At 35.2% G+C, this 12642-nt stretch overlaps 1 protein-coding gene across 5 annotated transcripts; it reads left to right on the top strand.

Annotated features, from left to right (window-relative positions):
* Positions 1–1161: 1161 nt before the first annotated feature.
* LOC121260944 (type I inositol polyphosphate 5-phosphatase 4-like) lies at positions 1162–11476 on the top strand. 5 transcript variants are annotated; one of them, XM_041163041.1, is made up of 16 exons: positions 1162–1172; positions 6299–7153; positions 7244–7331; positions 7729–7797; positions 7959–8046; positions 8140–8244; positions 8341–8959; positions 9053–9246; positions 9378–9486; positions 9626–9774; positions 10025–10324; positions 10419–10501; positions 10622–10730; positions 10832–10926; positions 11030–11126; positions 11236–11476. In XM_041163041.1, exons 2-11 carry the CDS (start codon positions 7124–7126, stop codon positions 10248–10250), a joined length of 1677 nt encoding a protein of 558 aa, XP_041018975.1. In that variant the 5' UTR covers positions 1162–1172; positions 6299–7123; the 3' UTR covers positions 10251–10324; positions 10419–10501; positions 10622–10730; positions 10832–10926; positions 11030–11126; positions 11236–11476. The 5 variants fall into 5 exon arrangements, with proteins under 5 accessions (XP_041018975.1, XP_041018976.1, XP_041018974.1 ...); XM_041163043.1 differs by lacking the exon at positions 1162–1172 and adding an exon at positions 6131–6285 and having other exon boundaries at positions 7061–7153; XM_041163042.1 differs by lacking the exon at positions 1162–1172 and having other exon boundaries at positions 6128–7153; positions 10845–10926.
* Positions 11477–12642: the final 1166 nt, after the last annotated feature.

The following is a 12642-nucleotide window of genomic DNA, read 5'->3' as shown; positions in this document are numbered from 1 at the left end:
TATATCTGATTTAACTTTTAATTTGGAAAGTGAAAGTGGCGTGGCAGATTCTGCAAATTTAATATTCATTGTTGGGTATGATTTCTCGAGTAGTCCTCTGTGGGATTCTGTGATGGAAAATCACATAAACATTCCTTTTACTATGTCCTTCTATACGTGTTTATGGAAGATGCATGTCCTCACTCCTGCTCCCTCATTCTTCCATCTTCATCTTTTGAGAACTTTTAGTATATATATATATATATATGGGGGAGCGGATAAGCTCATATATATTGCATTTTGGGACCCAATTAAACAGGCTCGTCTCCTATATAATGATTGATTCTACTTCTTTTTTGCAGCTGTTGCATTTAATAGGCTTTAGTGGATGCTGGATTTGACAATACATTAAGGGCTCCATTCCTGATCCCCTCAAACTATTTCCATCCGTCCTTAAAATTTTCATAAATTAAAATTCAATTTAGCCATTTTTCCTACCAATTAAGACTGTAGTTTGATCATAATCGAAACCATCATTTTTTTTTTATCATCGATTTGACATGCATCCAGTCATATCAATAATGTCTTAATAAGTAATTTTTTATTTAATAGTACTTGCGTGCCTTCTGAAATAATACATATCAATCGATTAAAAATGGTAAAAGATAACATTTCTTCAAGACAAATGTTACAAATTAAATACTTGGAAAGAGTAAAAATAGCTCTTTTTAATTTGCTGTTTAATTTCAGGCTCAAAGCTGGTTTAGCGTTCTCAAATTTCATTAGCATTGAAGAGATTTTTCAACTTGTGATTTCGGTACGTAAATTCAACGACCTTCAAGAAGTTACACTAATATTGTTTCTATATATTTGAAAAACTATCGACAAGATATACATATCTATATAGATCTCGATAGTTTTGAAGTATGGCAGGTTGCAAATTAAAGTTGACCATTGTACGTACTGACAAAGTGATCTTTCAATCTCATGTTCACTGCTATATGAAAAGATGAGCCACCTTGATGAGTGTGGTAATTTGGGTTTGATATATAGTTCAGGAAGAAGACTGTCTAGGGTCTCTACCATGGTCGTGGGTGACTAGTATTTTCAGTTGATAGAGTTTCATTGATTCCATTTCCAAGTGTGTTGTATGGGTTAATTATAAAAGATAAATGGTAGTTCTAGTTGTGAGTGTGTAAATATCGTGTAATTATTTTTAAAAAAATAATAAATATGAAACTCACATAAAAAAAAATTAATTTTTAATATTGAATTCTACTCCATAACTACATGTAGCATTATTCTAATTAAAAAGATCTCATGCATGTTCTACAACCTTGAACAGAAGAGTACTCAGTGATGTAGAAGGCTCTTAGCAAAGAATGACCAACCATGCAAAATTCAAGATCTATTGTGAGATGCAGCTAATTCATTTGATTACTAGGGCTATAAAAATAAACCGAAGAATCGGCCCCGATCCGGTTCTAAACTGATTCGGTCCGAGACCGGTTTGTATATATATAATTTTTTTAATTAATTTTTAATATTATATATAATATTTTAATAATATATATAATATATATAATTATATATGAAATGATGTTATATTATAATTTATAATATAAAATTTAAATCTTAAACATGAACATTTGTTTGATCATATATTTTAAATATAAAGTATATATATTAATTATATCTTATGCCCTAATAAACTCTCATGAATATATTCCTTTTGATAAATACATTAGTAATATTAATATTAAAATTGAAAAACCGGACCAGAACTGATAAAACCGAAAGTATCGGTTTAGGAGGATAACTGGTACGATATCGATTCTTAAAAATATAAAAAGCTAAAAGACAATGGAGTTGATGGGTTATTGCAAGAATAAATTGGTGAAGGTTATAACTATTTTTTGGTGATATTTATCTCTTTAATCAATATTACATTTATTGTTTTAAAATTTGAATCTTACAAATTATCAAATTATGCTACGTGGATGATGTGTGATGTAAAGGCTTTCAAATAGTACTACTTATTTTAGAAATGATAACTACTCATTGTGACAAAATCTGATCAACCATTTAATTTGAAAATTAATGTTTGAGAGTTTTAGGATTTGTACATGATATACCTTGTGAGCTAAACCTCATAACTCTTATGTTTTAGATTTGGTTGATTTTTTTTTATGTCCTCAATCATCCATATATACAACATATAAATACAGGTAACTTGGAAATTCCTCTTCCGTTCCCTCACATTTCGAAGAAAATGGCATACGAAGAAAGCCCAAATTGACACCTTACATTAAAACAAAAAAAGGGTAATGAAAACTGTGCATGAGAAAAGAGAGATCTAGGGTGGATTAAACAGGCGACGGCTTCTAAAGCTGGAAAAAGCAAAAGAAACAGGGAAAGAAAATCGAAATCCCCACAAGAGAAGAAGATACTTTGCCCAAAGTACAAATTAAAGATCATCGATCCTTTGACTGCCTCGTTACTCCCTCTCTGTCACTTCCGATCCAACCTGAACTGTAATGTATATATATACATACATACATATATATATATAACAGCATTTTTGGACAATCATATATATTTTACTTATTATTTGTACTATTTAGAATTAGTACTTCCATTGCTGCAAATAAAAAAGAAAAATATGGGTGTATATATATATATATATATCTGTCAGCTGGGACAGTGAAAGAAGCAAGCTCAGACATTAATGTCACCTTCCACCATTTGTATTTTGCAGATCCAGAGTTATGAAAGCTGGAGCTTAAAGCCATACCTGGTGATGACCCACAAACAAGCACAGCCTTGGTTTGCGACGCATGAGGCAGGAAAAAGGGGGAAGAGATACGTTTGAGATTGTGTTTGCAAAACTATAAATGATTCCGTAACCTAATCATGCGGTACACTATCTGTTTTTTTGGGGAGTAAGTGAATAATAATCGTACGGCTGTAATATTGAAATCCATGTGGCACTTTACAATTGGTATGATAAGGTACAAAATTAATCATCTACAAAAAAGAGATTGGGTAATCATTGAATTCATCCGCACCATTATTGAATATCCATGGTGCCCATATTAACTACACCTCATTTTCATGACAGCGCTGCTTCGACAAACAACACTCTCCCTTTGGAAAGTGAGACTTCTCAAAGTTGTATGACAATCCCTTCCTCCCTTCAACCCCTAGTTTGGGTGTTAAGATACTATCTTGAGAATATCTTACTATTATTTATTATTTTATTATTATTTTTTATCTATTTTTTTATTATTAATAATTATTAATAATAATTATTATTTAATATTTTATTATTATTTTTTACTACTATTTACAGAATATCTTAAAATATCTCACTATCTAAACGCAATAGTATTTTTTTTAAAGTTATATAAATTTATGATCTACATAAAAAATCTATTTTTAATAGATCATTTTTAATAATGTATGGAACTTACACGTCCTAATACTATATCTAGCATTATTCATTTACTTATCCTCCCGTTGTAGCCCCCGGCCCCTCCCAAAGAAAATCCCTCTTAGTTTTAGACGTGTTTATCAAATTGGGCCCTAAACTCTTTAATTTGATGCCAAGTCTCTGTTTTTTCAATATCAGTTGTACTATAACAGGGAATAGCAAGGAGAACTTGACCCGTCAAATTTATGGTCCCATTCATCGTGAGTGCCTCTTCCTTTTTCTTTTTTTTTTTTTTTTTTTTTTTTTTTTTTTTTTTTTTTTTTTTAAGTTTCTTGTTTTTTTTTGTTTTGTTTTGATGAATAAAAGACTCAAGAGACAGAGAGATCCAAGATTAAAATGGAGAATCCACTTCCATTTAAATATGATCGTTGGAGTTTCTATTTGTTGTTGATGTATCCACTTCCTCCACATTTAGCCCTCATCGATTGTCATGACAGTGATGAATTGAAATAGACTTGCTAGCTTTAAGTGAAGATTCTAAGAGATAAAATAAAGTTTATAAAATGAAAAGAAATTCGATATTTCTTTTTTCATTTTATATTTCCTAGCCTGTTGGAACTTTTCACCAAAACCATGTGATTTTATACTGATTAGTCACATGATATTTAATGGCCGGTACAGATAGGCTAACAAATTCAGACAGATAAGAGATTAAATGAAAAATAAATACAAAATAAATATTAATCAACCAATTTATATGCATATATATATATATATTATATATATGCATCTTTAACGTATTATTGAGCCAAATCCTCCAGTAGTAAATGTTTTAGACTTGGGGTATGCTCCCCAGATTTAAGATTTAAATTTCCTTAAGCGTAAACAATCTCTAGAGATCACGGATTAAGGGATTTTTTTCCTGGAATTAATCACGGTGCACTTACAAAAAACTCTTTGTTGAGAGCTTGTGCACTCCTGGATTAGTCGTGACGCTGTTCCTAGACACCCAATAGCAATCATAAAAAAAATGTATTATTGAGCCGCAGTCATGGTGTTAGAAGTCTTTCAACTGTTTTATATGATCATACATGTTCTGTGACAAAACATTACATGATGATTGAACTCGATCGGCCAATATGACAAAACATAACAAACCAGAAAGTTGTGTAAAAAAGATCATACAAAATAAGCACATCGCCGACTACCTAATCAAATTTGCCTGAATGATAATTGGAGGCACATAACTCTCTCCTATCATAATTGGGTTGGGTGGGGTTGCCACGTCTGAAGAAAAGGAAAGGATTTCTTTGGGCAGCTATGACTTGGATAAACAAGTCCTTTGACAACCTCGAATTGGGACAGATCGAATGGCTAATATATAGAGTAGTAGTGCAAGAAACTTCACTTGGTTGGTGGGTTTTTATGGGGGCTTGTAATTTTATAAGGGATTCTCCATTTGGAAGAAGATGGAGATTAGGGTTTGGTATTTGGAATGTTTTGCCGTCTATCCTATTAGTTTAGTCCTTGAACATATAAAATTAATAGGCTAACTGATTGCAAAGAGCTTCGAGTTATGAAAAACAAAGACCAAGCTAAGGGAAACAGACACAGTCTCCCACATGCAGCATGTGGATATTAAGATTAGTCAAATTTAAGAGATCAGGTTTGCAGGCCTTAAACCAATAAATTAATTGCTTTTGTTCTAATCTTGCTAGCTAGCTAGGTATTAAACTAGGATTAAAGATAGTACTTACACTAAACCCTGGGAGATACGTGTGCTCATGTGGAGGTGAGGTGAACTAGGATTATAGCCTAACAAGATCCTACATTCGTATAAACAAGTTGTGTTTATGCTTCTTAATTGTTTCTTTGGAGATGAGTAATGTTACGTACAGTTGTGGAGTGCGCAAGTTCAGTACAGTGATTTTGAAAAAGAGTGAGATCTGCTATTAAAAAATTATTATTTTTTATACGGATTCCATATTTATTCACTTTTTTTAAAGTGATTGTGCAGCGCTTGCATACTCATGACTGTAACTATCATTTCTCACAAATACAACTACCCAAATAGTATCCAAAAACTGAGACAAGTGCCTTGGTCCGCTTGGAAATGTGTCTATATTGACTAAAAAGAGCCTCAAAATTGCTTGGAAGACTAAAAAGTTACAAATGAAGGTTTTGAGGAGATGCATTGCTCTTATTCAAAACACGAAAATACTTCCAGTTTCCCGAACCCCTATGAGGTCCATGCATGGGATGGGAGACACAAACCCTCCTCCATACAAAAATCCCCTCAGATCTCACTCATTCAAGACCTATGAACCTATAGATTTATAGAAGCCCAAAACCCCATATTGGAGGAATTGTTACGGACCTACTAAATAGAACTCACTCTTAAAAACTAGTTTACAAGAGAAGGGTGTTTAGGGACTTATAAACCATCAACTAATCTCATATTTAGTCGATGTGGGATTGTAACAAAAATCCACAGTCATGAGTCTTGACTCTCTTTAGACCTGTTGAAGGAAACAAAATATACCAAACATTCTGCGTTTCAAATTGAGCAAGCAACAATACCTGCACACTCTTATAAAAAGTAAAAGTCAGCTATACATTGTCCCATGAGCTTCTTAAGCACCAAACAAAATGAATTTTAAAAATCAAACAGTATAGATGTCTTCTTTGATGTAAAAGAAAAAAAAAAAACCAAGTTATAGCATTGTCAGTTGCTACTGCTTCAACTTGGGTATTGGATCGGACCTAACTTTGCTGACCGTGGGCAGAGGTTAGAGAGAGAAACATAACATTCTAATTAAGGAGGGAAGAAGGGAGATAGAGGGAGAGGTCCGGGCAAGTGTATCTGACTAAGTTGGGTGAGTATAGTCTGGGTGGGTGACCAAATCCGAAATCCTTCTCTTCTCTCCCCAGGTCCCCGAGTCACTCCAAAGCGGGTTTTGGGTTGGCCTTGGATTTGGGGTGAAAAGCCTAGAGAGAGAGAGAGAGAGACCGAGCCAAGCTGCCTCTCCTCCAAACACCACTTTATTCTCTCTTCAAATTCTATACTTTGCTCTGTAACCCAACGAGGTTTTTTTTTTTTTTTGGTTGACAGGCAGCCAAAACTCTTTCCGTCTTTCTCTCTTTTCTCCTACATTGTCTTGTTCTATTGGAAGAATCTCATAGTCTTACTTCTACGCATTCAGGTGTCTGCCCCCCCCTCCCTCTCTTCATTTCCCTTTCAAATTCCCCTGTTTCTTTTCCTCTGTTTTCTCTCGACTTAATCCTGAAAATAGGAAGTGAAACGAAAACTCTTCTTCTCAGTATTTTGGGTTTTATCTAAACGTTTGGAAGCCCAGAAGATAAAATGCCGAGAAACTGGGATTTTCTTTGTTCCATCAATTGATTCCTTCTCTCCATTACCTGAGGAAACAGAATGTATTGCCTGCCGATTCGTTCGGTTATACTCTTGAAACTCAGTTAGTTTTCTCCCGTTGTTTTGGGATTAAATCGGTTTTTTTTTCTCTTATATTTTAATTCATTCTAGAGGGGGGGAAATACAGGTTTCTGAGGCGTTTCGCTTTTGTTTCTGAGATTTGATTTTTCTTTATGGTCTTGATTCATTTTTCCGCCGTGAAATTTATTTGTACAGTTGAAGAACGAATTGAAATTAGCTTCTGTAAATCTTGATAGCCGTATGAAGTTTGTGCGACAATGAGAGATGGGAGTTCGAAGAAAAGCAAGGTTTAAGAAATGCCACTTCTCTCAATTTGTACGCTTTTTCCCCCTTTTTCTGGGGTTGTGAGATTCCTGACTCTGTATTTCTTGGTAAAGCTTTCATGGCCCAGGACATTGGTCAAGAAGTGGTTCAACATCAAGAGCAAAGCTGAGGACTTTCACGCAGACGATGTCCTTTATGAAGGTGATAATGGCCGATCATTTATGTCGATTTTCTGCACGATTTGGATGCGATTAGGGCTCTGGACTTGGAAATATTAACTTTTATATCAACGGCAAAAATGGGATTTTCTCAGCGATAACTGACTTGGTTTAACATTGTTCTAGACCCTGAACTCCACCACTCTTCTTCTGCATCACTGTTGGGTACAACAATTGTAGTTTTCTCGGGTGTATTGAGGTCCGCAAAGTCCATTAGCAGCTCGTGATCTGTTTTTTGTTTTCTTCCTGGTTGTGAAGTTCAATTATTTATGTTTGTAACTGAAATATCTTTTTTTTTCTTTGTTGCATGAATGTATGATAATGATGCATTCAGCGGAAAAGAGCACAGCTTTAAGAACTTTTTGGTGTTTCTTTTTCAGGTGGTGAGGAAGAGTGGAGGAACAACTGTTCAGAGAGGGAGGCATGCACAATCAAGAAAAGCAAAATAGGTTCAGTATCAGACAACTCAGGATTGCTTTGGACCACTCCATTCTCTAAAATCACACTAAATAAAGCTTAATGAAGATAGAATTTTGCTAAGAGTCTCGTTAATTTCTTTCTCCCAATTATTTTCACAAATCCGTCTAAACCGCATCCCAAAACTGTACAGAGAGATCGAACAAAAGGAACTCTGATCGTGTTCGGCGAGGTAAGATCGATATAGATGCCTCGCAAGCTACAGATGTGCATAATTACAGGTGTGCTTTGTTGTTTCTCTTCGTCTTGTATTGATTAATGCCTTTTGTTAAGGGGTGGCTTTTATTTGAGTTCCTTTTCCATTTGGGTTGTAGCCTTTTTGTAGCTACGTGGAATGTGGCTGGAAAATCCCCTCCGAGTAATTTGAGTCTTGAAGATTGGCTTTATACCTCTCCTCCTGCTGACATTTACGTTCTTGGGTATGTCCTATTAATCAAACGCTGATCTTTGTATTTTGATTTAGTTGAGCAATTTATCTGGTATTTTGAAGCCTTATTTGTTCCATTGCCTGTCAGGTTTCAAGAAATTGTTCCTCTGAATGCTGGCAATGTTTTAGGCACAGAAGATAATGGGCCTGCCAGAAAATGGCTAGCCCTTATCAGGAAAACCTTGAACAATCTTCCAGGCACTAGTGGTGGATGCCACACGCCTTCACCAATCCCTGATCCGGTTGTTGAATTAGATTCAGACTTTGAAGGATCAACGAGGCAGAGGGCTTCATCACTTTTCCATCGACGATCATTCCAATCCTTGAGTCGGAGCATGAGATTGGACCAGGACATGGCAATGCCACACCCTCGACTTGATCGGCGGTATAGCATTTGTGACCGGGTCATTTTTGGGAACCGACCAAGTGACTGTGACCTGAATTTCAGATATGGCTCCTCTGATGATGAGAATGGACTGGGGGATTCACCAGTGGCAACGCATTATTCACCGGTATCCTACAGCGGACTTTTGTCCATGGAGGATAGGGACAGACAGCGAGGCCACTCAAGGTATTGCTTGGTTGCCAGTAAGCAAATGGTTGGGATATTTCTAACAGTTTGGATAAAGAGTGATCTCAGGGATGATGTTCACAACATGAAAGTGTCTTGTGTGGGAAGAGGACTGATGGGTTATCTTGGAAACAAGGTATTTTTTTTCTTGTGGAACTTTCTTGAACTTGAGAGCAAAATTATCATGAACTAGGTAAGGTTGGAATTCTCATTTGCTTTTGTTTTCCAGGGTTCCATTTCTATTAGCATGTCTTTGCACCAAACAAGCTTTTGCTTCGTATGTAGCCATTTGACCTCTGGACAGAAGGATGGTGATGAGTTAAGGAGAAATTCTGATGTCATGGAGATCCTTCGGAAGACAAGGTTTCCAAGGGTCCGTGGCATGAGTGATGCGGGTTCCCCTCAAACAATTCTAGAGCATGAGTGAGGCTTTATTCATTGAATTTCCCATTGGCTCTTATGTTCCTTACCTTTTCTTGAATACTATGAAATAGGCAATCTAAAAGAAACTTACCGGTTGCTTATGATGCTATATTTTGATTCTCTTGGTACAGTAGAATTATCTGGCTGGGGGATTTGAACTATCGTATTGCTCTATCTTACCGTTCTGCAAAGGCTCTTGTTGAGATGCACAATTGGAGGGCATTGCTAGAAAATGACCAGGCATGATTACTGCCTTAGATGTATAGTATTGATGTTTGTTTACTATTTATGTGCTCTTAATTTTATTTTACTTCATTTTTTTCCTTTTGCTAACCAATTCCAAGAAATGTTCATTCTCAATATTTGTTGTTGCTTTCAGCTGTGTATGGAGCAGAGACGGGGGCACGTCTTTGAGGGATGGAATGAAGGAAAAATTTACTTCCCTCCTACATACAAGTATTCGAATAATTCTGATAGATATGCAGGGGATGATAGGCACCCAAAGGAGAAGCGAAGAACTCCTGCATGGTAATCCTCTCTCTCTCTCTCTCTCTCTAAATGAGGAAAAGTGTGCTCTTAAGAGGGACAAGAACGGGGGACTGGAAGGGGGGGTAAGGATTATAGGGGAAAGAAACATCTTGTAGCATAAGCGTAGGTGAGAAACTAAACTGCTGACCATTGCAGAAGTAATTTTCATTAGGGTATGTGACATATCAATGGAACCATGGAAAGTGGAAAATGAGTATACGAAATCTAATCTGGTTGTTTGCATGTGAAGGTGTGATCGTATATTATGGTATGGCAGAGGCCTCCATCAATTATCATATGTTCGAGGGGAGTCAAGGTTCTCTGATCACCGGCCAGTTTATGGCATATTCTTGGCGGAGGTTGAGTCTTTAAACCGTGGCCGTATCAAGAAAAGCATGAGTTGCTCCAATGCCAGGATTGAGGTAGAAGAGCTGTTGCCATACATGGATGGATACACTGAACTCAATTTTTTTTGAGGGATGTAAATCTTAATGATTTGCATTCCATTATGGTCAACTTGAAATAATGGAAGAAGGATTGGTAGCTCAAGGTAGTTCAGATTACAAGATTCCTCTCAATTGCTTGTATATTAATTTTATTTTACTACATCATAATCGAATTAAATCTGAGTGGACAATATACAGGATTACAACAAATACAAAATACTGGGAGCAAAACTCAAGTTTCTTCAATATTCAAACGCCAGTTTGTCTCCTAATTCATTCAGGTATTTACCTTGGTTTATCCTTCTGATCAATTTTGTATTATGCTCACAAAAGTTAGAGGTCAAGTTTTAATTCATTGACTACATTTACCAAGTTTGGATAGTTTACAATCTTGCTTTCAGGAGAGGTGAAATCCATGAATGCTTTTCATGGGCTAAACGGCACTCACTTTTTACCAAATAAAAGTCGTGAGCTGGTTGAACACAACTCCTGCCTTTTTGGGATATGCACGTAATATTTTCTGGGAATAGGTTGCCTATTATGTTTTTTGTTTTCTTCAAGAGCTTTTACTGGAGATCTCTTGCATTCTCTTACTCTTTATCTTCACTCAGTCCCTTCTTCCAGGTCCATCTCTGTGCCGCTAAGAACTTGGCCCCAATGGTGATAGAGATTAGAGACAACTCTGTTTCCCACAATCCAAAAGAAGGTCCGTCCATTCTTTCTTTATTGTTCTTGGTTTGGCTATCATTCTTCTTCCAATTGCCTCTTCTTTAATCCTCTCCATACCTATCATTGTCACAACGATACAGAACATTGTGAATCACAATTCCTTTCATTCACCAAGTCCTGATGAACAAGGTCTTGAACTCCTGGAATGTTACCATTATATCCGACCCTATTTGTCAGGTAGGCAGATTGTCATCCAATGATGCTGTTTTATACAAACTTAAAGCCACCAGGGCATTTTTATAAGCTAACAGAAGTAGTATATTTGTTGTTTTATCCTTTTTTGCAGGAAGAAGTGACCTAATCTAGATTAAAGGAGCACCAACTGTGTCTGATATAAATACCTTGCAATTCTAATTGTTTAAAGGGGAAAGAAATAACATGGGTTTTTTCCGAAGGAAAGAATTATGGATGTGGTGGATACTGGTTACAAGCCAAAAAAGAACTGAGCGATATGATGAAGAAGCTTCTTTTTTCTGTTGCTGCAGATGATTTTACTGAAAATAACATAAAAGTGAATTTGGTTGGCAGTGTCCAGGTTTTTTTTATGTCAAAAAACCAAAAAGCACACAGTAGCTTACCCTTTTATAGATGAGAAATGATAGTTGTAGTTGTGAGTGTGTAAGCGTCGCACAAGTAGTTTAAAAAAAGTAAATATATATGGAACCCTCGTAAAAAAAAATTATATTTTTAATAGTGGACTTCATTCTTTTTCAAAACGACTGCATGACGCTTGCGCACTCCAAGACTGCATGTAGCATTACTCTAAAAAGTGACGTATGTTTATCATTTTTCTTTTTTTATTAGCTTTGCTACTTGTCACCCCTACACATCACACTTATTTTTTATTAATTTTATTATTTTTAAACTAATTGTGTTCTTCTGCCCATCATATCCATATACCACACATTTGGTAAGAAAAAAAAAATGAAAAATTATGTGTGGTGTGGAGATGAAAAGTAAATTTTTCTTTCTTTATATTCCTTGGGGTGCCAAAACTTTTATAGACATTTATAAAATTATAAGGTAAATAATTTTCGAAGCAAAATCTGTATTCATTTCATGCTGAGCCAAGCTATCTATTTTTGCACTAAATGATCATAAATTCAAAATCATTTGAAAGGTCACAAATAAATTATATAAAATTTGGTTTCTCGAAGTTTTAAAACACTCATTTTCTCTCTTTTATAACATTTTTGTCTTCTCTCCTCTTTTATCTAATTTATTAAAATGAAAAATTTTAAACATAAGCTCCAAACTTTTCACACCATTGAAAAATATTTGATTTTACTCTTTTATTATCATATTTCATATTTACAATATTAGGATTAAAAAGTAAAATTATATATTTTTTAAATAGTGTGCAGAGTGTGAGACTTCTGTATAGCAAGATTCTATTAAATTAGTAATTGAAAGTCACGTTCAAATATCTCTACAATTAGATTAGAAACGGAACTGAAAATTAAAAATAGTTGTCAGTGCATGGTCAGGTAATTGTGTAAATTGTTGAAATTTTCAAACCCTCTCCCATTTTTAATGCAATTGGCAAATTAAGGACAGTATCTTGCGCTTTAATAGCCTATCAATTTAGTTTATAGGACCTTCCAAAGAATATAAAGAAAATATGAAAAAGAGTGAATTTTTGAAGTACAACTTGGTTGGTTGAACGGGAACTTGCAACGAATTTTCTATTCCA

Source organism: Juglans microcarpa x Juglans regia, chromosome 4D (genome assembly GCF_004785595.1).
Source record: "Juglans microcarpa x Juglans regia isolate MS1-56 chromosome 4D, Jm3101_v1.0, whole genome shotgun sequence".
Lineage (NCBI taxonomy): Eukaryota > Viridiplantae > Streptophyta > Magnoliopsida > Fagales > Juglandaceae > Juglans > Juglans microcarpa x Juglans regia.
The sequence above is the reverse complement of the archived record's forward strand: the minus strand, read 5'-3'. Positions and strand labels throughout refer to the sequence as shown.

What these genes read in the sequence shown, in the direction of transcription:
- LOC121260944 (XM_041163041.1), top strand. Translation starts at nt 7,124, where the DNA reads ATGAGAGATGGGAGTTCGAAGAAAAGCAAG. An exon ending in ACAGATGTGCATAATTACAG is followed by an intron (nt 8,047 to 8,139) that starts GTGTGCTTTGTT and finishes TTTGGGTTGTAG; the next exon opens with CCTTTTTGTAGCTACGTGGA. An exon ending in AAGCGAAGAACTCCTGCATG is followed by an intron (nt 9,775 to 10,024) that starts GTAATCCTCTCT and finishes TTGCATGTGAAG; the next exon opens with GTGTGATCGTATATTATGGT.